Source organism: Filicampus tigris, chromosome 10 (genome assembly GCF_054856515.1).
Source record: "Filicampus tigris isolate MCC_2025a chromosome 10, RoL_Ftig_1.0, whole genome shotgun sequence".
NCBI classification, from domain to species: Eukaryota; Metazoa; Chordata; class Actinopteri; order Syngnathiformes; family Syngnathidae; genus Filicampus; species Filicampus tigris.
In genome coordinates, this window is record NC_141226.1 from 9,406,362 (window position 1) to 9,433,454 (window position 27,093).

Genomic DNA, 27,093 nt, shown 5'->3' on the forward strand with positions numbered 1-27,093 from the left:
CCCCTGCCCATGTCACCCGACCCCTGGATAAAAAAGAATGGATTGATGATGTGGGGAATTGTTATATAAATGAATAATAATGATTGGTATGAAATTTATCAGTGAGCAGCATGATTATTGTCAGGCTATCTTCGACAATTAGGAACATTAGATGAATTAATGTGATTATGGATTATGTATCGAGTTACAAACAAACAAAATCTGTGTAGACCACAGATTGCAATGATGATGTAAGCTTGTTGTTGACTTTCCCAGTCTGAATGGCTGAGGAAAGGATAGGGGGGTGAGGATATGGGGTGAGGATAGGGGGTGGGGTGTCATTAATCCTGGCTAGTGGTGACCACACATGCACAAATGAGCTGTTAGTGGGGGATGGGCGCTCTCTCTGTTGTTATGACTGGTACTTGGCTGCAGGACAAACTTCCAGGGCCTTGGTATTTTACATTTTCGTCTCATCCCTCGTCTCGGCAAGGATATGTGACTCGGTTTTACCGTGAAGCCGTCCAACGTAACTGGAGCTTATCCGCAAAACAAGAGGCGACGTACACCGGGTGTTTGCTGGTTTTCGGAAAATAGGTTAGTCCTCGATGTGGCGATTTTTGCTACCGCTATACTCCTTGCTTGTGCTTACAAGTGCGTATGTGTGTTATTGATTGGCGTAGCGTTAAGAATCGCATATGAATGAACCATTAACACGCTGGGAGAGATCATGAAGATTAAATGAGCACGGCGCTTTGAAAATAACAGTAGTTACAGGCAGCCCATTTTTGCCTGCTGGGTCAAGCCACTATGTCGAATGTCTGAAAGCGTTGCAGGCTTCTTACCGCCTGGCTTTAGCTTTAATATTTTAACCTAACGATTGATATTAACATTTGCAACAATAACAACAACAAAAAAGATAATTGATAGCACACATGACACGCTCCAAGTTGTACACGAGAACTGTCGGGAGATATCGTCGTATTTGAAAAGGTTTTTATCCCAAGTAGGTACCAGATTATAGCGACACTTAGCACGCTAGTGGTTAGCCAGCTTGTTAGCAGCTTTAGCGCAGAGGGGCTAGGTTAGCTTGGAGCTACCTAGCCATGTCCTAGTACATTACTCATTTCAATCCCATTGAAAAGAAGCTAATTGTATTGTATTTCTTGGTGGGAGAATGATATAGACACCCACGAAGCATCAGCAACACTTTCAGTTGTATCACACAGGATTAATTCAATTTTGAAAGCGCCTTGTGTGGCGACCGCCTTAAGAAAAGCATTGCCGGCTGGGGCGTCGCTGTAACAGTTTGTAAATGATAACCAGAAAACAGCCTGGATAGTTGAATTTAAATTGCATTAAATATGCGACATTTACTGATTATAATCTATTAAAATGAGGTGATGTGCCGTTGTCATTTGTCATACATTCGCCCATTATGCAGTGCCTGCATTAATTTACGCTTGACGGGTAAGTGATGACATGGCTTACAGCAAAATGAATAATTAGTCATTCATGTGTTCAAATAAGGCTACATCAGTTGACCAAGTGCATCGGTGCAGGTCGACACTGTATTATTACGTCGAGCCCATTCACTGCCACTGTGTTGGGGGATGGGCGACGTATTTCCGCAAATGGCGAGCACGCCACGCTATCCTGCTAATTTAGCCCCCCGACAGATAAGCATGTTGACACGCTTTTGCATACACGTGACTTCGTTGTAGAAGGAAACTAACAATGTAACGAGGGAACAAAGCAAACGTGTAGAAACGATGTACGTTTCCCCCACTAGAAAACAGTAATTCCAGGGTGACGCAGTTGACTGTCGTTAAATTTGAATCTGGGAGTAAAAGGCCACAATGGTGCATGACACAATGAATGTTGGAATGGTTAATGACATATCAGATTTAACTTTGTGTAACCTATACACGTCACCCTTTCAACAACAGTCGTTCATCTAGTACAGTATAGAAAACTGTCAAGCTGTCTTTTCCAGAGCAAACTGTTTTATGCATTATGTTTTATGCTGGAAGAAATTAAGAGACTAAAAAACGCAAGACCTTTTTGGGGGAATTTTGATCATGTTTCCATTTTCTCCAAATAACTGCCCCAAATTGCAATATTTGTATTTGGGAGTTTTGTTGTCCGTAGTTTATAGAATAACAATTTGTTTTGTTTTACTCAAACAGTACATAGAAGTAGCGCACCGAAAAATATAATTAACCACAAATGATACTCTGAGATTTTTACTCGAAAGACCTAGATGGACTGTAGTGTAAGAGTCACTTCTTGTAAGAAAACATCCCGCAGGCCGTTCTAAGAAATGTAATGTATGAACATCCATTATATAACAATGAAATCATTCTGTGCTTGTCGATCATAATGTTAAATGCTACACGGTACTGGTCCCAGCATTTAAGTAAATATACTTAAAGTGTCGTATCTGTATATTTATATGTTGTTGATATTTTTATTGCATATCACATTTGTCCAAGTCTAGACCCCAAGTCTGTAAATAAAGCTGATTGATTGATAGTAATTGTTCATGTTATACATTGGCATGGTCTACTCCTAATTTAGCTTTAGCTTGTTGACCCATTTTCTCCTCGTTTGGTGTCACGCCTCCATGTTTACTTCTTTTCAGCCACGCTGACACAACCTTGCTCAAGTATTCATTGTTATAGTGCTGTTACGAGTACAGCGTGTTTGGCTAGGATTTGACTGTGCCTGCACACTTCTCACTTGAAGAATTGAAATGTAGGTTAACATTGGTTACATGGCAGCAGGTCATCTGATAGCCTGTAGTTTAGGCAGATGCCTTCACAATGAGGTGTAATATTTTTTAGTGATGTAATATAAATGCTTCTTCTATGACACATCTTTTTTGTGTGTGTGTTTGTCTCTCTCAGGGGTTAAGCGTTCTTTTGGAGGACAACAAAGCGATGATGCTTGCATAAAGATATCCTGATCACATGGGTAAGATATTTTAAATTAATCGGGTCCCTTTTTGCCATGTTTCTGAGAGTGCTTTGTATTCAACCAATGCGACGATGGCGCTCATGAATTACATTAACTACTACTAAACCCATTAGTGGAGGAGGCGCACCTATTTTCATTAATGTGTAATCTGCTGCCGTCTCTATTGTTTCTAGTGGAAACATGTCAACAGTTGTAAAGCGAGGGCGTTTGGCAGCAGCTGTCATGTGCTTGCAGTTATTTGTTGCCGCTACTCGGGCTGATGATGGTGAAATTTGTGTCCTGTCTGGTCATTGTCACCACAGAAACTGATGTGTAGGAAAATAGAGTGAAATTCTTGCTTTGTAGTTTTAAGTGTAGAAAATGGGACTGAACTGATTAATTTGCTTATTCAGTGACAAATTGTGAATACCACCATAGGGCTGGGCAATTAATTGAGATTTAAACATGAAAAGGCACTATACTAAAGAAAACTTGTGCTCAAGAAAACTAATAAAAATAACACTTATATTGTTTTTTTTTTGTTTTATATAACAATTTGCATCGTTTTTATTACATACAAATGTTTTGCTTTGATTCACTAGCATGCATAATTTAACAGTATCAAATTGATCTACAAAATCAAAATGCGTCCACCCCAAATGACAAAAAACAACTCCTTAAAAGATTAGGAGGAACATATTTATAGCACTCTAATGTACAGTACTCATACAGTAACTGTGTTTCAGTTGTTGTGGAATGGGAGTTCACTGACTAATGCCTCCGTATTCCATTGTAGACCCTATAATATAGCGTAACCAAACATGACATCGCTCTTGCAACATTATGTTAAACACACCGTAACCTGTGTGCACTAATGCTAGCTTCACAACCGTCCCTATGTCAGAAATGGAATTGGGCATTGGCCACAATGAGCTTCCTTTTTAAATTCTTGTTTTTTTCTGCTATGAAAGGCAGGTTTGCGTCACAGTCAGTATTTTTGGTGAAATGCACCCTACCTTTCGGACTGTGTTGCTAACACTGGTTAGCCATAACACAAGCCACAATGCTTCTGTTTACTTCACGGATGACCCGTATTATCACTGCTGTGCATGTGCATAACAGACAGCAGACGACCAGCAGGTGCGGTGGTAGACGAGGCAGTTTCGAGAGAATACCGCGAAGAAAAAAAAAAGTTAGCCGCCAACTAGAGATGTGCGCTACTAGTCATTTAACCGTTTAACCGTCTACGATTTATTAAACGTTTAGTATTTTACTAGTCGGTTAAACGCTGCATTAAGAATCACGCATCTTGTTCCTCACGCCTCTGCCTCTGTCAACAAGCTGAGCACCAAGAGAGAGAATTGACACCCCTATCCCGCCCGCACACACACATAGTAGGGGGCGGGGATACTACGTTTGAGGAAGAAAAGTAAATTCTGAAGATGTCGAAGCTAGCACGAAAAACAACGGCACCGTTTGGGAGTATTGTGATGCAGCAGATGACAACAAGGTCGTCTGTAGGCTTTGTAAGCATAAACTCGCTTACAACCACTCTCCCGGAGCGACGAGAAACCACATCCAAAGTAAATCTCAATGTGAATCTGCAAGTCGATGGCGGCGGGGCCAGTCAGACGAGCATGAGAGCGTTTGTTCTAGCCAGGCGCTGCGATGCTCACCGCACAGCAAAGATTACCCAACTAATTTGTAAAATGACGCGATATGCTGCCGCTTTCTTTTGTTTGTGCTTAGGGTAGATGGTGCGAAAAATTAATGCTGTATATCGAGTCTGGGTACGTGGTGCCAAGTCGCAAAACAATAACGCCCCAACTCGAGAGTAGTCATAACCAAATGAAAGAGGAGATACTACGAGCGTTTGAGCGGGTCAGCTATGTGGCCAATGCCTTAACTACAGATGAATGGACGTCCATAGCCACCGAATCTTACATGACTATGACGTGTATAACGTATGTGGACAAAGGACATCTCCTCAGCTGTGTGCGTCATGCGCCTTGGAGGAAAGACACACAAAACTTGGCTGCTCTCCTGTGGAGTGTGATGGGCTGCGGAGTGTGATGGGTACGTGGGCACTAGAAAATAAAGCCGTCGCCTGTGTGCATAATAATGCACCTAACATATGGCGAATGAGACCCTGGGAGTCGGTACCATTACTTATTACATTATTCATAATAAATGCCATGCATTGCATTGGCAAATGTATCAGAAATGTATTTCTCTCTCAATTGTTCACTTTTATTCAGTCAGATGTTGTTACATAAATAGAATTCAAATGAACAAACTGTCCTTAATGTTTGGGCTAAAATAGCCCCTACTGTAAATACACAAAACATTTGCATTTTAAACTTTGAATTCAATATGTATTAAATTTAAAGTTTTCTTGCTTATAGACTAGTCGACTAGTTGCAAATAAAATTTTAGACTAGTCAGCGGGCAAATTAGTCGAAATTCCCATCCCTACCGTCAACAGACTTTGTCCTCGACGTAATCGTGATTAGTCGACGTAATCGTGACTAGTTGACTAATCTTGGCAGCCGAACTGATTAGTTTCACAAGATAAACGACCTTGTTAACTGCCTTTATTAGGTTGTGCACTTTGTGTGGGTGTGTGTGAGTGAGTGCTGATGTACTAGTGGATATCTGTCTTGGGTTTGTTGGGAGGGAGGGCGTGAACGGATCTTTTTATGTTTTGCTTTGGATGTTTTACAGCACTTTGAGTTGTATTTTTATGTATGGAAAGTGCTATATAAATAAAATGTGATTGATTGATATATTGAATTTTTTTTCTTTTTTTTTAAAGTATTGAAAATAATGACCCAAAGCAAAATAAATTTAGGTTATTTTATTTTAACATAATACTTAAGCTTTAATAAGAGGTCAATGTACCTATGAAAGAGTGAAATAAACTGGTCGATATAAAGATGAAATAAACTCCATTTTAAACATAATGTGCTTAGAAGGGCTGAGGGATATGTTTGAAAAGCTGTCACAATCTAAGTATTTCATATCAGTGAATATTGATAATTATTGATTTTGTTTTAAACCTTTTCTTTAAATAACAGTTAACTGCTTACGTGTACATCGTTATGTAGGTTAATGTGCAGGTTGTCCTCCACCAGTGCATTGTAAATGCTTATTTGCATTAGGTCTACCCCAAAGCAGTTGTTGACACATATATTATTCTTCATTCAGTGTTCATCCAATGTAAGTGAACGAATACTCTCTTGCACTGCATACATTATTGTTGCCCAACCACCTTAGGACTACTTTATCTTTTTTTCGCAGACTCATTATTACCATAGTCCATTCATATTTTACTTGCTCGATTTTACCTTGAGTGCGATGCCGGTGTCGGATAAGGCTAACTGACGCAAGCATGTCAAAGGCAAGAACTCCTCTACTTGTACACCATAGCTCCATCCACAGGTTTTTAATAGGGTTATCATGCATACTATAATTTAATTGTAAGAGTTGTACTGAGTGGAGTGGTCATTTATTTGAGCAAAATTACGGCGCTCGCTTCCTGGACGCAAGCATAGCGCACGGCCATAGCGCCCGCGAATACATCTTCTTTGTTGGTTTAAATGCTGCTTCTTTGTTGGTTTAAACGCTTCTTCTTCATGTTTGGAGGCGGAAGCGCGCTGCCTACATCACGCACCATGCTGCGATCGGGTTTGTTTTCTCTTTTTTTTCTCTCTATCAAACGTTTTATCGAAGGCATTTTCTATTGATATTGATCACATGTTAATCACGATATAAGTATTGCAACCAGGGTTGCACCAATACCACTTATTTTGAGAGCGAGGACAAGAGTACTCACAGAGTAACGATACTTGATAATTACTTACCTATTGCAGTGGTGAAGAAAATGTTTTATATTATTGTTCAAAAACATACTTTTCTTAAGCATTGCATATGTTTCTCTCAAATGTAACACTTTTTAGATTATCCCATTAAAGCCTGAAGCCCCTCGTGAGACATCTCTCTAAAACCTACGGTCGTCTTTGGAGTCACTCTTGACATTTTCGCCACCGCAAAATAATTAATATCTCGGCCTCTATAGCAGATAGAAACAAAATTCCCAAAGAATTTGAGAGCTTAGACATGTGGCTTTCACACAGGCCCAGGTTTATTAATATTTACTGTTTTAATAAAAAAAAAAAAAAAAATCGAGTGGAAATTACCATGCTGTATTCTCTTACAAAGACGTTAAAATTGTCATTGTCTACGAACATATATCTTAACCATACATCACGTTTGGATGGTTTCACGGCTTTAAAATCCGCGAGCGTGTTGTCTATCTCGCGGTCATGACTTACATCAGAGCTCCCGCGATCGACTGTGCCGCTATTTACCCCTCGAAAAATTTCTGGATACCTTCCGACAACTCACGACACCGTCACATGTATATTCTGATGCATTTCATTGGCTAAGAGAGCGAGAATTGGATTAACAAAAAAGAAACTGACGTAGACGCTTTCCCGCCTTTAAAGGGAGAAACACGCACCAGCGCTCCCAGCTTAAGTGGTAGCAACACGGTTATGCACTCCCGTCCATAATGGGTAAACAACTTGCCATTACTGGCATTTTAAAATCCAGCTGCAAGTCTTGCCACACAATTCACTTACATTTCGCCTTAACACAAGGCGTTTGACACACATTTCACTTACATGTACTATATAAAAGGAGTCCAGAGATAAGAGACGAAGCAGAACATAGTCTGGTGGATATTGGGGTGAAACGGGTCCGCGAGTGATTCAAGTACCTCTTCAGAAAAAATGCTCAAGGAATTTATTTCTGCCTTGGGTACCTGTACAAGTGGTGTGCACCATCAGGAAGACAAGTCAAGCCAGTCGCAGCAACAATTGTTCATGCTATGCATCATGGTAACACGCCTCCACCGCAATGAGAAGGCCAAATTCAAAATAAACCTCACGTTATCACATGGACATCAATGCCTTCCTACACTTTTTATTTTGAAGGTGTTCCTGGCGTTGCTAACTTGACTCATCTTCCCGACTGTAGTTGCGGCCAGTTTATATTAATGTCACAAACTGTTGCCATCAACACGTCACTCTGAAATTTTTTTCAAGCGCTAATTGAGGAGCTAAAAATACTAATTATGCTGATGTTGTATAATAAGGCGTCTGTTGCCAGCGTAGTGGCTAGCAGCTAGCTGCTAAGCGAGTTTTCTATATAGGCTGGCAAGAGTCATTGAATTACTTTTCAAAGGCAGTTTGATAGGCGAAAATCACTTTGATGCTGACAGCCTGGCACAGTTGCATTTCCTACTGATCAATTTTTTACACACTAGGCTTACTCAAAGGTGGTGTTTTAGCCGGCAAAATCGCTAGTGTGGTGCTGAAGTCGCTTCGACTCATAGCCCCAAATCTCATTCTCTGTTATCAAAAAATGAAAACCAGTTGGTGATTCATTGTTAAGTGAAATGTATTGTTTTCTGCATACATGATTGTTCTTTAACCAAGCAAAAACCTATATATTTTTTATTTTAATCTGAATACTCGGTTATTCGATAGAATTTTCAGTAGAATATCTGAATACAAAAATATTCCAAATATAGCTGCAGCCCTAGTAAAGTTGTATTTTGGACGCCATGTTACGCTTTTGTGTAAACAACAAAATGAACACGAATGCTTCCTGAGAATAGAATAAGTCATAAAATGAAACTGTGACAGGACAACTCAAGTGATACTTTAGTTTAACAATTGTGGGAGTGCGGGTAGCTTGGCCAGAGCAGAGCGAGCGACGGCACTCGAAACTCGGTGCTTGGCGGACAGCTCACAGGCAGCGCATCATTTGCAGTCAACTAAAATTGTTGTCACCGCCATTGTTATCTCCACACGGCTGACATGGCTCGGGGTGTAGTGTCTGTGCATTTGCATGAGTTTGAATACTGTACAGACGTACTGCACCGATACATGTACTCATATCAGTACCAGTGCTTCCCTAATCAAAACATTTGACAACAGAATGGTTTTCAACTGTAGCGTTGCCATATCCATCTAAAAGCTTAAAAATGGTGCTGTAAAACTGAAGCACATACTTGTTTCAAATTGCCAGCCGAGTCAATACCAGACTACAGGATATTTGGTGTACCAGTACTTGTGCTTATAACTTTTCTCCAGCAAAGTTGACTTTTATTGCCTCGTTAACTTAGTATTTAAAACACAAACAGTTTTCCTCTGGGAAGATGAGCAATTGTTTGTGTTTCTTGCAGGTCTTGCATTCATATTACATCATCATACAACCGTGGTTGTGAACAAGAATTGTTTTTGGGACAATGTTGTTGTCTGTGCATGAAACGTTTCAAAAACACGAATTAAAAAAACATGCAGTTTTTTTACTAAGGGCCTTATTGTACTTGCAGTTATTTGCATTAGTGAAACATTTGACACTTGGAAAATCCATAATAGTTGTAGCAGTGATTAGCTACAATGAGTGGCAGTCAATTGGTATACACAGAGAACAACTGTACAACAGTAAAAACAGGAGTCCCTTTTTTTTTTTTTTTTTTTTTTTTCATTTTTAATAAGTTGACTGTTCAGCACAGAGTAAATGTACACCGGTGCTCGAAGCGTCATCAAGCTCATTATGTGAAGGCCCTGATACACCAAAACGACGTTCACCAACAGTGACAGACGTTTACCCCCTGTGGCGTCCGGCCGTCTGTTAGCACGTCACGTAAACAATGCATTCGGCTCTATTCTTCGCTCACGATGAACTCCCACGCGAAGTAAACCATCACATTCTTGACACGGACGGAATTGTGAAATACTTACATTGTCAACCCTCGCTCTTGTACTTGTAAGAAGATTAAGGCAGCGGAGGCGTGCTCGCTGTTTTTCCGCCTTTGTCACTTCACGTTTGTGCTCCAAGCGCTGATTTGCTAGCTAACAGCCAATCAGAGTGACCAAATGTCACGACTGGTGACGCCGGTTCAACATACGTAAACACCCCCAAGGCGCTTACAAACGGGTTACGACACTACGACGATGGCCACTACACCAATCAAACGCCGCTCAAAGACGCAACGACGCTTAACGACCTCCGACGTCGGTTTGGTCTATCAGGGCCTTACAGTGTCAAAAGAAACAACAGACCATGAAAAAGTATGACATGGATGCGTATGTGCATGCATAGGGCTGTGCAATTAATCGAAATTCAATTACAATTTCGATTATTACACTCCACAATTACAAAATCGGCATAATTGTAAAAAAACGATTATTAATACTAATTTTGAGTTGTTTTGAGGCATGCGCACACGAGTTACTACGCCGCCCCGCCCTCTCAAAGCTAGCTAGCTAGCCCGTACCGCTCAAGTCACACTGCACATGCTCCTACTCAACGTTTTAACAGAGTAACAGACCTAAAAATGGCACAAGACCCGTCACAGGAACGACTTGTAAACAAGCAAGGCAAATCGAAATCGCTTATTTGGTTACATTTTGGGTTTGCCGTGGAAGACGGCGAGCAAAGACGTATAAAGTGCAAGTTGTCTCTGCATCCACCGGCAACACAACGAATCTATTCAACCATCGTTTGGTTTACGATGATGCTATGATATACCAAAGCAAGAAAACACTGAGTTAGATTTGCCGTCGCATCACAAATCTGAGTCGTTGAAACACTGTACGCAACAACCCCCACCCATCAACATCGGAGAGACACAAAAAGATAACAGAATCTATTGCCCGGACAAGGCTTCCAAATGTTTAGGGAACAGACTCTACTTCGCAATCGGCACGAGGGATTTATTTTAAATAACATATCTTATGCAAATATACACTACTTTTACTAGCACAAAAATAGAAACCATGCTAAACATGATTACTGTGATTTAAGTTAAATTTCTTGTGTAGTCTATAATATGAAGTCATATTTTTTGTGTTTGTAATTTTTTGTGTAATCGAATGGCAGGGTCTGGGGGAATTTAGGCTCGCCCAGAGTTACAGCTCCATGACGTGCATTTTGAGGTGTACTTAAGACTGAGATGGGAGCAGTTTATTTTTAACCACATCACGGAGGTCAGGACACATTAGTAATTACTGATGCCCCCCCATTTTCTCCTCCATGCTGTTTTCACCGTAGAGGTGAGGTTGGGAGGAAGTTCACATCCAAACGGCACGCTATTCCGATATCCTACTAAGGGAATCTGAAAAAACTCACAAGTTCAATGGATGCTAGACTTGCGAAGCTGCTATCAAATAAGAGGTCCTTTTGTTAAAATGTAAACTAACCTTTTAAGATGTTTTGGATTGAAATAGCTTTTGATTATAGCAAATACAACCCCCCGATGTTGCGCAAATAACTATTTTCAGTTCTTTACAACCTGTGAAACACCTGGAAACACTGCTGTGCAGAATAATTTGGAAAAGTGCATTTTTACAACTGTTTTTATTTTTCAAAAAATACTGTTATCATTGGGAGGTTTCTTTAAAAGCATTCAACTTATTCTCTAACAGTTGATGACTTATTTGATAGTAAAAACTATGCTGAGTGCCATTCGCGTAGACTATTTATACAAATCTTAGAAAAATATCACTTGCATAATAATTTGGAATGCAGTGTGAAAGGTGTAATTTAAAATGACTGCCAGCACTCTGACTATTGGCAGCGACATTGTTTGTTTACTCTGTAAACAGTGCACAGCCGTTAACGTCTACACCCTGAGGATGCACTTTCCAATAAAACATACCAGCTTTGATGAAACATATCTCCATGGAAAAAAAATCGTACCAAACTCTGAAAACTAGTTATGTGCGCATGATCTGATTCAAAGTGTTTGCGTTGCTGTGTGTTGTGTACCCTCACTTCCTATGAGCTGTGTAGCATGAATCCCCTTGTACCATTTAGCACCCTACAACAACCTTGTGTGCCTTAACGTAGCTAAAAAAAGATGAAAAGAGCATAATCACCGCCAGTTGCAGTGGCGGGCATAAGCCCCTTACACACTGACCATCTGAGACAGATATTTTCCCCGCCTTTCAACTAACTAGTGTTTCTCCGTGTACGGTATTGATGTGCATTAATGGATTGTCAACCTAGGAATTTTCCCTCTTCAGAGGTAGTATCAAAAGATGGAATGCCGCCAGTGTGTATCGAAGTGTGAAGTGTAGCTCCCAAGACTCACTATTCACTAGGCCTGAACAATTGGTCAAATTCAAATGGACATGGCAATGTAGTAGAAGAGAAAACGGCATTCAAATTGTTGTTAAGAGTATTGTCGGAGAGTCGTTATGATAATCTATTCTAAGATGATTTGAGAGTATCAATTCTAAGATTTGAGGATGACAGCCCTAGTGGATGCAGTCTTATTTACCTGTAAGCAGACGTAGGACCCAGCCAAAACCTTCATCTTATATCAACCCCACTACCCTCTACTGCATGGTAACCACATTCCATTGTATGTGCTCCAAAAAACAAAGGAAGTCAGGGTGTATGTAACAAGACGTACCGTACCGTCTTGAAAGTGAGGCACTATTTTACCGTGCAACCCCATCAGATATCCTTGTATGTAGACAAGAACACGGTATGTTCAATTGCACTTCGCAGTAACACTAAAACTGACTTGCAATCAGAGCTGGGCATTTTACAAAAATTTCCCATTTATCGCCTTCCGCCTACAGCCAGGGTACCCTTCCGCCGTCCGTCTATCCACATTTTTGTCCGGCCGGACCAAATAGTAATCGCCTATAGGCCGGACTACATTCGTCTCCTTTTAGGACTTAGAAACTGTCAAAAAGCCTGGGCCAATGGGAAACGGAAGCCTCGGAAGGCCATTGAAGCCTCACCGCGAAAATAGACGATTACATAGATGGAAAAATGGACTTTTGACTATGCTTAGTCCGTCTATTTTTTAAAGTTTCCTGGCTATCATTTATTGCCTACAAAATGGGCGTCCGTCATAGGCGGATAGACGGACCGGTCCGTCACATAGGTGGACTGCCCAGCTCTGCCCAGCTCTGCTTGGCAGACTACTACTACAGTAGTCACTTGCAATGACTAGTGCGCACAGACATACAGCAATGATGAAACTGTATACAGTATGGTGCAGCTGCACAACACAAATATATTCCAACATCAACAAAAGACGATGTAGGACAAAGCACAGAATGACCACATTGAACCCTTAGTGGGCAAAAAAAAGAAGGAAAAAAAAAGACAAGTGAATGAAAAAAAGTCTTTGTTTAGGCAGGCGAAATATGCCACTACTGCTCTCCCATGTTATTCACAAGGCAAAGCTGACTTGCGTTAATGAACTTTTCATGCTTGTCAAACCAGATAATTAATACACACTTAGCACCAAGAGAGTCTAACATTACATTGCCTCAGTTCAAAACAGAATAAGGATTCTGTAGTGACTTACTCCGTTGGTGGGCTTCTGTGTTATACGAGTGTGCATTGACCGCTCAACTCGTGCGCTCCGTGACACTCAAAGTAGCACGCCCGACGTAATAAAAGCGACGGTGACACAAAAATTGCATGATACAATGACTCCATAATGAAATTTGTTGCTTACAGGTGAGTGTTCAAGAGAGTTAATAGATTTGTTCTCAATCTGTTTTCACTTTAAATTGTTTAATAATGTGTGATGTACCTATGCTGCAGACGGACGGCGAATAACGGACGCTCAATTTTTAATAATATGCCCAGCTTTGAAGATCGCCTTGTCCAGATCCCATTTTTATTTCCACAGTTGCCTTTAAACATGATTCCAGAAAACAAGCACTGAGAGCTGTTATTATGGTAGATTCTAACCCATCTATTCCAGACTTAGCTCGAAATACCCCGTAATAGCTGCCGCGTGAAGACAACTACTAATCATTTCCACTTGCAGGTTAATGCTAGCTGGCTGGCTAGCTAGCTAGCTAGCTTGAAGAGGGCGGCGCGGCGGAGTAACTCGTGTGCGCCTGCCGAGCCTCGAGCTCGGAGGAGCAAACCTCAATTTATTCATAAAATGAACAATCGCCTGTGTTTTTATTGGTAAAAAAACAAATGTTTTTTTCCCCTCAACATCTCAAATTTCACTGTAATCCCATTATATAATACTTGTTTATTGTGTGAAATGCCATCCTCTGTTTATTTTCATGGTGCGTTGCCCCTACTTTTCTTGACCCTGCGGTGTGTGTTTTGCCATGAACAGTGAATAAGCAAATCTTTTTCTCTTTCCTTTCCCAGGCTCCTATAGTGTGCTGACCAAATGGTTTAATGACCAGGACTAAAAATGAGCATAAGCAGTGATGAGGTTAATTTCCTGGTTTACAGATACCTGCAGGAGTCAGGTAAATCCATTAATTTTGAGACTTTGTCCACATGAACACAAGATAAGAAAACTGATATTTTTCTGTTTCTGTTTTACTGTTGTCTTTGCCTTTGCCATTCATTTACTTTTATTACTATCTTGTTAACTTTATTTTGGAGTAGTTGCACTTCACTATTATTCTACGTTAATGTTTCCCCTTACTTGACATGGACATTGTTTTTATGCTGCCTTTTCCAAAAATGCATTCGATCGTCCAAATTGGCGTTATGATTAATCTGCATTCCTTTTCTTTAGGGCTGAAACAATAATTCAAATAACTCTGATAATTCAATTACAAAAAAGTCAAAGCAAAGTCTGTGCCTGCCTGTGTCTGCTCCGGCTGTACCTGATGCCCAACCTCTCAAGAAGTAGACTTTCAGTTAACAGCCAGCCACTAACCTGAACTTACAAAAGTCAACTCAGCATTCTCTTTTACTGGCACACACGTCAGTCACTCGGCTAGGCTGTCTCCTTCAAAGCCACACACGCTCAAAGTCACAGGATGCCGGCCACCAAAAGTAGACACCTCACATGCCCGTTTTGTTAATTAATTGAGGCAAAATCCATTTTTTCCTGACTATTACATTAATCAATTAGATAATCTTTTTTTTTCTTCCTGGAGTGGGGGAAATTATTTGGAAATAGAATACCTTTGTACATGTGGGCATAGCCGAAGCTCAACGTGTTGATGTCACTGAATATTTCGTTTTTCTTAAGCCGTCCATATGTAAACCATGCTTAAACAACATTCGCCACTGTTCTTCCCCAGGCTTCTCGCACTCAGCATTCACCTTTGGCATAGAGAGCCACATCAGCCAGTCCAACATCAATGGAGCCCTGGTGCCCCCTGCTGCCCTCATCTCCATCATCCAGAAGGGCCTGCAGTACGTGGAGGCTGAAGTCAGCATCAACGAAGTCAGTCCTCAGCTTTGCATAGACAAAAGGCTTCATTTTGTGACTCTGATCTGTTGTAAACACATTTATTAGCATATTTCTCTCATGCTTTTCCTGCTGTTGTTATTTTGTTGCAGGATGGGACCTTGTTTGATGGGCGCCCCATTGAGTCGCTGTCTCTGATCGATGCGGTGATGCCCGATGTCGTCCAAACTAGGCAGCAGGCCTACAGGGACAAGTTGGCCCAGCAGCAACAGCAGGCAGCAGCGGGCAGCGGCAGCAGCACTGGGCCCCAGGGAAGCACCAAGAACGGCGAGGGTGCAGCCAATGGGGAGGAAAATGGATCCCATGCCTTAGCCAGTAAGCAAGCCCATTGTTGTAAACAAGCTATTAAACAACTTTGTTTTCTCTTGTTGGTGGGGTTGGAGCCCAGTTTACTATCAAAAGGATTTTTAAACAACCTGTCACAATGTGTTATTCACAATCTTTTTAATTGTTTTCGAACTGTCAGAGTACTTTAACATTCAGTGACTATTGCATGTATCGGAGTGACATTTTAGCCACGTCCAAGAAAAATTGTGTTTTTCAATGTTTGATTAAATACAACATTTTTTTATTGCAAGTGCAAAATGTACTTGTGCTCATAGTCTGAAAAAAAGTAGTATCAGTGCATTCCTAGTTACATCACTGCTGTCGTAAAGGCGTACTGTCATATAAATTCCTTGTAGCACTACTTCTAGAACTCCTCCTCTCTCTCAACTTATCACTAATGCGTGGCACTAGGTTTCAAGTACTGTGGCTATAAAAGAAGCCTAAAAACGCAGCAGAAGATGCCGTGGCCATACATTACTGTTGTGGAAGAATTTATACTAATTTCTCTGTGTGACTCTGGCTATGGCTCTAGCCGTACGTACCACGTCAGGTACAGTGAAGTAAAGTATGCGCAGCCTCAAAGATAGAATAAGAGCAAATACACCAATGAAGTTCACTTTCAATGATATTCCACCTTGAGTTTAGCGAGCACATGCCAGAACATTGCCCTGGTTCTATAGTTTCCTCTCCAGCTACTCACAGATCCAAATTGTTGCCATCATAAAGTAGTTCAGGGATAGGATGCAGCAGTGTCAGATTGCTAAGTAATATTACTTTAAGAAAGCCAATACTATATTTCCTTGAACTTTATTTTGAATTAAAGAAATTACACAGTAGTCTCACAACTCCTTAAGGCAATGGTTTTTGAACGCGAATGCTATTTTGTACGTGATTTGGGTTTGCCAAATTTGTAGTGGTTTAACACTTGCAAGGTGCTCAAAGTGCTTCACTCGGACTCCTCATTCTGATGATGCGACATCAAGATCAGCTAGGGGTTTAGTGTCTTGCTCAAGGACACTTCAAAATGGTCACAATGGCCGGGGATCGAACCCACAACCTCTGGGTTGAGCTACGACCACGCTATCACTGAGCCATGCCGCCAACTATTTAATTTCACTTCCCGATTAAACCTTTCCTTTTTTGTTTTTTTTTTAATCTGATCTGCTCCTTGTTGTAGATCACCATTCTGAGATGATGGAGGTGGACCGGGATGTTGAAATTCCCCAGAGTAAAGCCATGGTCCTCCGCGGTCACGAATCGGAAGTTTTTATCTGTGCCTGGAATCCAGTCAATGACCTACTGGCATCTGGGTCAGTCGCACGTGTGTCCGCTACTGTATCTATCTCTCAGGATACTTATTCATTGTTACGAAAAGTCTGTTTGGTTGTCTATGTCTAGAAAACGTTTTTTCTTCACATAACTTTGTTAACCTATTGAATAGTTAAACTATTGCACTGTGTAATACATTTGACTAAGCTTCTGATTACTTATTACTATTACCACCGGTGCTATTATTTATTTTACAACAAACCAACTATGTAATTAATCCAACTCAATCACCACTATCGATACAACTGACAGATGGTTTAAAGAGTTGAGTGTGTTTTTAAAACCTTTCTAAATACAGTACAGTGGTTCCTTCACTTAGGAGTGACCCAATTTACGTTTTTCAGGATATGAGCCGTCGTTCAGCTGATATTTTTGTCTTGAGCACTAAGCAGAAATTTGAGTTATGGGTCCTAGCTATGGTGGTAGCGAACGCCACAAGTAGCAGTTTGGCAGTGACCAGTTTAAAAAAAAAAGGACACAGGCCTCCTTCAAGCTGTTTATTAGCACTCCTAGTTGAAGTTTCCTTTCAGAGTAAACCACATTAACTAGGTTAATGCTATTGCACAATTCAAAACACCATAGACGGGCTCACAAAACTAGCATCAATAATTATAAATCTTTATCAATTTATAAGTGTCAGCAACACATGCAGACAGCATACAACAATACTTAGACGCATATTCTTTATCCTCTGCGAAAAACGCGACTACTGTTATTGCAGTTTAGTGGAGACAGTCTTCTTCCTTTCCATCATCAGATTTAGTATATCTGTGTGTAATATACCGCCCTCTGGTGACCAAGGCGCACACGCCAGAATGAGTAGCACAATGCCCAGTGACTTATCATGATGCAGAAACTGTTTATTTACATTTGATGAAAGCACCACTCTAATTAGAAACGTCTCTTAACCTGCAGTATTTTGTAACACGCAGGCAAACGGACATCATGTCCCACCAGCAACACCCAAATTTCCTCTTCTAACCACAAACACATGATAGCTTGTGAAATCATTTCTTTTCCCCTGATTGCTTGTTTGAATGATTGAAGCACATTTTTTGTGGCAAACTTTGAGTCTAATCCTGTAAATTTTTGTTTTCAATGTATAGTTGATGTAAAGAAATGTTAGAGGTGCAATTGCACAGTTTTCATAACATTTTGAATTTGGTTTCAATTGAAATGGTCACTTTTTAAAACATTTTTTCAATATTTTAAACTCCGACAGGTCCGGAGATTCGACGGCTCGAATCTGGAACCTGAGTGAGAACAGCTCAGGGGGGTCCACCCAGCTGGTTCTGAGGCACTGCATACGCGAAGGAGGCCAGGATGTGCCAAGCAACAAAGATGTCACCTCACTAGACTGGAATGTGAGCATGTGTTCAACTCACCCGTATGATTGCTCGTGTTAAACTGAGCGCACGTGCGTGTGAATGCTTTCTTCAGGGGAAAATGTATCTCCTATTTCATGATGAAAAAATCTTTGTCTTTCAGAGTGAGGGTACGCTTTTAGCAACAGGCTCCTACGATGGCTTTGCTAGAATATGGACAAAAGACGGTAAACTCACTCAGCATCTATTTTGTCGTTTAATATTGCCGCATATCTCAATTATGTGGTGTTTACAGGTAACCTGGCCAGTACTTTGGGTCAGCACAAAGGTCCCATATTTGCACTAAAGTGGAATAAAAAAGGAAACTTTATACTTAGTGCTGGGGTAGACAAGGTAAGTCTTTCTGGGAGGTGTGGACTCTAACATACATTGCGGTAGGACAAGCATGTGCAGATATTCTCTATAGTGTATTCTCAGTATTTAGAATACTTAAAACTGTTTCACGTTAAGTGTGCACTGTTACAAACTGACAATTAACTGACTGAGCGTCCTCCCCATTCAACATTGCCATCTAGTGTTCATCAGTGTAACATATGGCAGCAGTAACAATATTTTTGACATCGCGGCCGTAAAATTGTTGATGAAACTCAAGCTGTTCTTAAAAAAAATTAATCGTATATGTTTTTTGTAGCGTAATAAATTAAGAATATATCACATGGATATAAAGTATTCAATCCCTTTTTCTGTCATTTGACTTTACAGCTGAGGATGCATTTGCATCCAAGCAAAACAAAATATGAAAGAGGAACTGCCTGAAGAGCTCAGAGGAACTATATGCATAAATCTGACCAACATGTGTCAAAAACACAGTATTTGCTGCACTTATTGTTCCCGATGTTGGCCTTTATTAACTCAATTCACTACTAGCCATTTTCAAAGCCGTTCCCCCTATTGCCACTGGCTGTTTTGTAGTATTTGTGACTTATCTTTCAAGGCCTACGCAATATTGCTTAGTGACAATATGAAAATTGTACCTACCAAAAATTGAAGTACACTCTCTTCTTTTTTCAGAAAAAAATGTTAGTTTTAAGCTTTTTCTGTTCTTTTGTAATCAATAGTAGACCATGTCTTGGTTTCACCAACACCACACCCACCCACAACCAAAGACCTTTTAAGAAAACAAAAATGTCAAGAGGAACAGTGACTTGGACGCGAATATTCTATACGTTTGCATATTCGTTATTAATAATAATTTTAAAAAATGTCTTTCACCCAGACCACAATTATATGGGACGCTCACACAGGAGAGGCGAAGCAGCAGTTTCCCTTCCATTCAGGTGAGTCTTAAGAGTTTATCATTGATATGTACAGTGGAATTGAAAGGTCTATGCGCCGCGGTTCAAATGTCCGGTTTTTGTGATCAGGGAGGAGAAAAAGAGTAAATCTTTACTGTGCAAGTCGACTTTACATTATGCGCCCCTAAATTTAAATTAAAGGCAATTGAACCGGAATGTGCAGACTTTATATATTCACTGTATATACAATGCACAAATAGATCCTTTGGTTCATGTCACTACATGCAAATCAATTATTGGGTCGAGATAAAATTTTGTAACTCATTCACTGCCAGACATTTTCAGACCCTCTTTGGAACAAAATAGAAATAAATTCCTCGGATTGAATGGCTGGACTGTGAAGACAAGTAAAATCGTCAATGGCAGTGAATGAGTTAATAAACCATTAATTAAAAAATGTACATTTATTCTGTTCCTCCCCACAGCGCCTGCTCTGGACGTTGACTGGCAGAGTAATAACACATTTGCCTCCTGCAGTACAGACATGTGCATTCATGTCTGTAAACTGGGTCAGGACCGACCTGTCAAGACCTTCCAGGGACACACGGTAAGTTAGCGTTGTTTTCTCAATGGCGCAATGTTAGTTTGTCAAATAAAAAATGAAAACAAAATAAAAAAACAAAAACAAATCTAAATCTAAATCATTCAATCCTTTCACCTTGTCCCTGTAATACCCGCATTTCCCCAAGAGATGGCGCACTGTCCATCAGTCGACCTTTGTGGAAGTGTTTTGTATTAGTCTGGCAAGCCACACCCACTGTCTTTCTGCACATAAGAAATTGGTCTTTCCAAGGGATGGGTACCTAAGATGGTACTCTTTTGTGTATGGACCCATTTGGGTCGGTACTAGCGAGTACCGATTCACGTGAAATCAAACGGTTCTATGTTTCGGTTCTGAAGCGCAATTCTGAATCTAAATTGTGACTGTGCGGGAGTAGAAAAGTTGTCGATTTTCCATGCCGCAGTTAATGACGTCACCCACTCAAGTAGGCCTTCACACACGCTTAAAAATACATTTTCTGGAAGCAAGCGAGATTTGCCGCCGATACGCCAAATAAATACACTTTAGGAAGTAGATTGTGGCAATGGTGAAGCCTCGCACTTCCTAGCATGCTTTGGTTGAGTGTGGAGGGCCGGACTTTTCGTCATCCGCCTCTGCCTGGCGCAGACCCTGAGAGGTCCGTCTTCACCCACTGAATTGAGTCAAGCTGGAAGGTGCCCTGCTTTGCCGTAATTAAAATATATACTTTGAGTTTTAGAACGATGCTTGGCCCATGACCGCATTTATGATTTCATATGGGTGAAAAAAAAAAGGATACCAACTACACTGAAATTGATGAGTTTTTCTACTCTGTTATGAAAAACAAATGCATAGGGAAAGTTTGAAAGCGCGCATTTACGCACAGCAGCGGAACAGAAATTAAGCAATAAAGAGATTGTGTAACTTTGTTTTGAATGTTGAGAGTAATATCATTAATCTTTTTTCAATAAATGTTGAAATGACTTCTTTAACTTTGCACCTTCAATTGAAACGTATTAAAAACAGATTCAATCTCCAGCTTTGTTTGTGTGCTATTTCATCTATTTACATTTTATCTTCCCAGTATTGTGCCAAATATTGTGTAAGCGCCGCATCTTGCATATTCATTGACACAAACATACTACTTGGATGAGAGCTATTTTGCACTTTTGAAAGGCGCAGTTCTCAGTGCACACTGTTAGTAAATCGGGCTGTACATTTATTTGCGTGTTACGAGGTTTGCACATTACACATAACGCTTTAGTATATCTGGTCCAAACGCTCTACCCATATGTTCCTGGCATTGCCCCGATTTCAAATTTTAGACCCCATTGTGGCCCGCAACTCAAAAGGTTTGCCCACCGGTGTCCTAACCCAATCCTTATGTTACCTGCTGTAGAATGAGGTCAACGCTATCAAGTGGGACCCCACTGGCAGTTTGCTGGCCTCCTGCTCTGATGACATGACTCTGAAGGTCAGTTCATATGTGTGCAGTCTGGTGACCACACTACAATGCACAAAGTGTGTCCTTGGAACTAACTGCCTGGTCTCTTGTTGAATTCTTTGTAGATATGGAGTATGAAACAAGACATGTGTGTCCATGACCTTCAAGCCCACAGTAAAGAAATTTACACTATCAAGTGGAGCCCGACTGGGCCTGGGACCAACAACCCCAATGCCAACTTGATGCTGGCCAGGTTAGTCCTGGACATTTATGCTCAAACCACGCGCTTTGGGGGAATTTATGCCAAGGGCCGCTACACACAAATTAGATTGGCATGCCCATGTTCTCTGGCTGAAACGAGTCCTCGACTAATACAGGTAACTCGATTATAAAAATGCTGCAGGCGTTTTTTTGGGCCTCGAGTACCCGCTTATTTCCATTTCATCAAGACACTGCCAAAGCACAGCCTACACATATTATTACAACAGCATGGTTTCGTATTAAAAGAGTGCGGGTACTAGACTGGCCTGCCTGCAGTCCAGACCTGTGTCCCTCGGAAAATGTGTGTTTACGCATTATAAAGCGTAAAATACAACAACCGAAATCCCGGACTGTTAAACAGCTGAAGCTTTACATCGAGCAACAATGGGAAAGAATTCCACCTACAAACCCACAATTAGTGTCCTCATTACCCAAACGTTTATTGAATTTTGTTCAAAGAAAAGGTTATGGAACACGGTGGTAAACATGACCCTGTCTCAACTTTTGGGGAATGTGTTGCAGCCATAAAATTCTAAGTTAATGATTATTTGCTAAAAAAAAAAAAAAAAAAAGTTCATCAGTTTGAACATTAAATATCTTGTCTTTGTAGTGTATTCAGTTAAATATAGGTTGAACATGATTTGCAAATCATTGTATTGTGTCTTGATTTATGCTTTTTTGCGGCAGGTCTCGGTGGGGAGCTTGCTGTACTGTTTCAGTTGCGTAATGCTAAAAGTTCAAATTTCAGTCAAACGTAACTCTGTCCCGTACCGTGCTCCCTCTCAGCGCATCATTTGACTCAACGGTGCGTCTGTGGGACGTGGAGCGCGGGGTGTGCATCCACACACTGACCCGCCACCAGGAGCCCGTCTACAGCGTGGCCTTCAGTCCTGACGGCAGACACTTAGCCAGCGGCTCTTTTGACAAGTGTGTCCACATCTGGAACACTCAGGTACGCGTACTAAGGTTTTCTCTCTCTCTCCCTGACACGCACTCACACGCACATGAGGCCGTCGTGGCTAACATCTGTTTACGTGTGTTCAGACCGGTGCTTTAGTCCACAGCTACAGAGGGACAGGAGGGATCTTTGAGGTGTGCTGGAATGCCACTGGGGATAAAGTAGGAGCCAGCGCATCTGATGGATCTGTAAGTACCTCTGCGCTGAGCTGAGAGGACTGCTATATAGTATAATACAATATAATAAAGACTACATTGAACCTACTTATTTTTCCGTGTGAATTCCAATGTTTTTCCAATTCCATGCAGCCTTAGTGCATGGGCATCCCTAGCAACTCTCCCCCACCTGGATGAGGAAGTGTGACTCTTGTGACTTCCTGCCTGTAAACTGTCAGTTTTGTTCACTGCTGTCCTCCTCCTCCTCTTCCATCTGCAGGTTTGCGTATTAGACCTGAGGAAATGACACTCGTGCGGGGGAGCCATGGACCGACTACGAATGTGTACATAGCCAAAATGACTGACTGTCCCTGCCTGTCCGCCACACTGCTGTAGTCCCCACCAGACGCCATGGCCTGCCATAACCGCCAAACAGAGCGCTGCCCCATCCCCCGCCTTCCAACACTCATTCAAGGACCACATTTTCGCCACATCCGCTTTTTGGCACGTGTGAGAGACTTTCAATAGGAAGGCGTTGCTTTCTGTTCAACCCAGTTCAGACCCCGTTACATGCAAACCAAAACACCAGAATCCCTTGTTTTTCCTCTTTTTAACCCTTTGTTCCAGAATTCTAAAGATTTTTTTGTTGTTGTTCTCTGTTGGTGTGTGCATATTGCATATGTCAGCATTTGGTGTCCTGTGGACATTGTTTTTAAATTGGATTTTACTGTAAGTTTTATATCATGTGCTGGGCGAGAATGGGGCAAGAGGATGGAGAGTTTTTAGTTTTTAAAATGTATGCCCACTGTCCAGCAGGACATCACTTCTTGACACTCTTCAAACATGCAGATGTATAGATTACAAGGTACATTGGTTTATCCCTTTATTTTTATCCACTTGTTGCTTTTTTTTTGTTTTTTTTCCCCATTTTAAACAAATTACGCCATAAAGCAAGTAATCCAAACAATCCGAATGTCCTTTGTTTGCATCTTTTGCCCAGATTTTTTTTTTCAGGTGTTCACAGTTCACCCCCCACCCCTCCCCAAAGGAGGGGGGGGGGCCTCAAGGCATAGAGATCTGTTCTTTGTGTTGGTCTCACATCGTTTTTCTCAGGCCAGGATCTGACCTCTGTTTCTGTCATAGTGAAGGACCGTGGCACAGGTGTTTACAGCAACATCTGAGATCTGTGAGTAAAAAGAGAACGAAAGGACGTGGAGTTTTAACTTGCATCCATTCTAAAAGTCATTGTGCTTGCATCCTCAATTCAAGGCAAAGTAATGCTGAGTGATAATCAAGACTAATCCCCTCTTAATTGTGCACCACGGGTTTTGAATTCGATTCCACCTTTTGCTCGAATTGTTTGTGATCGGCTCCCTCGTTTGGAGCAAATGCTCTGGAGACTGGCTTCATTCGAGCCTATGCACAGATAGATGGCGCTTTTTTTTTTTTTTTTTTTTTAAATAACGTTCTGATGCCAGTATGTGCTTGTTAAAATGCATACATTTGTGTGCCACTCTAACACAGAGTGGATTCAAGTACATTTTCATGTTTGAAATGCAATGTGTGATGTTCTCGTGCGTAACCAGGGGCCGTGACCATGAAGAATGTTTTTGTTTGGGGTTTTTTTTGCTTTTGCTTTTTGGTGATAAAATACCATTTAACAGTCATTGGAAATATGAACTAGCTGCCCTTCGAAAGGGTTTTCTTTTCCTGCACTTTAGAGTAAAATGGAGAAACAGGGGGGTGTGTTTTGTTCAAGTGGAACACATCTAAAGTAAAAAAAATGAAATAAAAAAAAAAAAAGTAAAAACAGTGCAGTGTTCTAGTGAGATTCAAGGGGTTTTAATCACATTTCGTCTGACTCCTCATAAATGTTGAAGCCAATGTCTGCATTCCAGGTGTCATCTCACAGCCATAACATCAGCTCAATACAAATACAGTACATGAGAGGTTTGTCAGAATGTTACCTGTTTAAAACGTTTTGTACTATTTTGAAGTTTGCTTCAGTGGTGTCGATGGTGACTGAGCTGTACTACAAATACACAATTGCAAAATGAGGTCCATGACAGTGGAATGGTATTTTTTAATGTTTGTTTTAGATAAGCTTTTTACACTGCATTCAAGTGGTAGCTTTTTTCTTTTTGTTCCTACCAAGAAAAAATATATACTAATGTTGATTCTTCTATCTTTGCTATGTTTGAGAGCCCCTGAAGGTTTTGTATTCCTCCAAACTTTTGTAATTCAGATTGATTTGTAGCTATGTACTCAAAAATGAACAAAAAGAAAAATCTGGATAACTGTTGATGTATCACAGAAAATGTAAATAAGTTTGCAAATCTTGTTTTTTTTTTTTTTTTTGTGATGTCTTTGCCCTCACTTGCGTTGTACTCTCACTCACCACATGGTTGCAGTCTGACTGTTGGAATATCAGTCAGATCTCAAGGTCTAGAATAAAATATATTTTGATAATAAAACCTGGTTTCATTTTTACCTCTTTTCAAAATCCTATAGAGCATTTGGCATGAGAAATAAATGTATGTATAAATATGTATGTATTTATATATGTGTATATATATATATAAGGAGGAGGAGGAGAAGGAGGAGAAGCCTTGTCGCGTGTTGTATAATAGGCTGTAGATGTGATGATAGTCATGACGTTGTGGCTAGTGCATGCCAGATAGTCGAAATCAATAAAATAATGAGCTTATGTGGTGCTTGTTGACATAATTCCCCCATGGGGGAAAAAAAAAGTTCGGGGGTGCGATGTGGACGCAGTTGTTTTGTGCCGTACAAAAGATTTACTTTCTCTTCTTCTTAGTGAAGTGCAGTAAAATCTTTAGCGACACGCAACTCCTTTTTTCCCGGCACCAAACTAATATATTTTATAACAGCTGACCCGCACGCAGCGCGAGAGCCGCACGGGACAATGGCGCTCCCCCAATTGTTTCTCATTTATTCATATAACACAATTTACATTAGGTTATACTCACAACAGAATGTTAATAAACAGAATACCTTTATTAGACACTCGAGCAGTGAGTAATGATCATTTTAGTCGATGGCGTCATTGCTAGAGCGCACCAGAGCGCAATACGTCAAATTGACGGGTCTCGTACTTAAAATTCTAGTACCCCTAGTTTTAAATGCAAATGTACTAATCTTTAAAGTTAAATACAACCGAACAGTGCTTTTGAATTGTGATTCATTGAGAATCACTGCGGCAGATGAATGAAACACTTGCCATGCGCTTGGTCAACAATAACAATCCTTATCTACTTCAGGGTTCAGGTGCTGTACTGCTGAAGGTTGCTACAGTGATGCAACCTGCTCAAGTTTGACTATGTTGATAGGGACTCAACAGAGAGTCATACCCCAAACTGCTGCTTCATAAGAAGTCTGCCTAATGAGATAAGATAATAATACGTACAGTGAGTATCAGTCAAGATAATAAAACGTTAAGTGGAGTTATATAATGCAGTCCAGATAAACTATGGAATGTCTCAGCCACACTTTTTTTCTTGCACTCCCTTTCAATAGTGACGTACATGAGGACATAAAACAGGCCAAAATCCAGATGTGAGGGCAAGAGACTAATTGCATACCACGTGCGCTTTTAACCAAACGCGACAGTTTAGCAATACAGATAAGTCTTAAATCAGGATTCAAACATTTCTACAGACTTCCAACACACACAAACAGGAGACAAAATTGAAAACAAAATGGCTGTCCACCCCGAACAGCTGCTCTCTTCAAAAAACAGACGCCTACTTACAACCAGGGTTGATAACAATATACCATGATATTTTATTTTTATATTAGTCTATACAAAATAAGTATATACAACACACCAGTGATAGTTATTTTTTAACACCTCTAGATGGCACTGTTGATTTAAATAAAAGGGTTTAAGAAATGGCAAACCAGTGTACTTTCGGCCCAATGTTGAACAGAGTGTGCCATCTCGAGGATTAAAAATAATACAACTGTTTCATGAAGCAAATTTGAAGCTTCAGTTTCCTATCAGTACAACTCACTATGACTGCTTACCTTTTCTCAATTTATTTTGATGTGATATTAAACAGACCTGTGTCAAATGAGAAATGCGTCCAGCAGTCTTACTGCCACCTATAGCGGCAGCTGACAAATGATGATAGACACAATAGGATAAAAATCTGACACGAAAGACTCATTTCTATCGTCGT

General features: G+C 40.6%; 2 protein-coding genes and 1 pseudogene across 5 annotated transcripts in view; 1 reads left to right on the forward strand and 2 right to left on the reverse strand.

The window, feature by feature from the left end:
• LOC147140720 (calcium-activated potassium channel subunit beta-2-like) overlaps nucleotides 1-12,380 on the reverse strand; it is a 29,406-nt gene extending 17,026 nt beyond the window's left edge. For all 3 annotated transcript variants that reach the window (XR_015088374.1, XM_086043024.1, XM_086043023.1), the window contains exon 1: nucleotides 12,296-12,380. The gene's annotated coding sequence lies outside the window, so the exon portion shown is untranslated. The remainder of the gene's footprint in view (nucleotides 1-12,295) is intronic.
• LOC147140716 (uncharacterized) overlaps nucleotides 1-27,093 on the reverse strand; it is a 195,878-nt pseudogene that overhangs the window by 105,845 nt on the left and 62,940 nt on the right.
• On the forward strand, nucleotides 340-25,365 carry LOC147140721 (F-box-like/WD repeat-containing protein TBL1XR1). Of its 2 annotated transcripts, none has more exons than XM_086043021.1 (16): nucleotides 340-576; nucleotides 2,889-2,955; nucleotides 14,155-14,258; nucleotides 15,048-15,193; nucleotides 15,310-15,532; nucleotides 16,722-16,854; nucleotides 18,096-18,237; nucleotides 18,362-18,425; nucleotides 18,494-18,591; nucleotides 19,475-19,535; nucleotides 19,979-20,100; nucleotides 21,473-21,547; nucleotides 21,643-21,770; nucleotides 22,565-22,730; nucleotides 22,823-22,924; nucleotides 23,172-25,365. In XM_086043021.1, the coding sequence occupies exons 3-16, from the start codon at nucleotides 14,201-14,203 to the stop codon at nucleotides 23,196-23,198; spliced, it is 1,545 nt and encodes a 514-aa protein (XP_085899147.1). In that variant the 5' UTR covers nucleotides 340-576; nucleotides 2,889-2,955; nucleotides 14,155-14,200; the 3' UTR covers nucleotides 23,199-25,365. The 2 variants fall into 2 exon arrangements, with proteins under 2 accessions (XP_085899147.1, XP_085899146.1); XM_086043020.1 differs by lacking the exon at nucleotides 340-576 and adding an exon at nucleotides 767-985.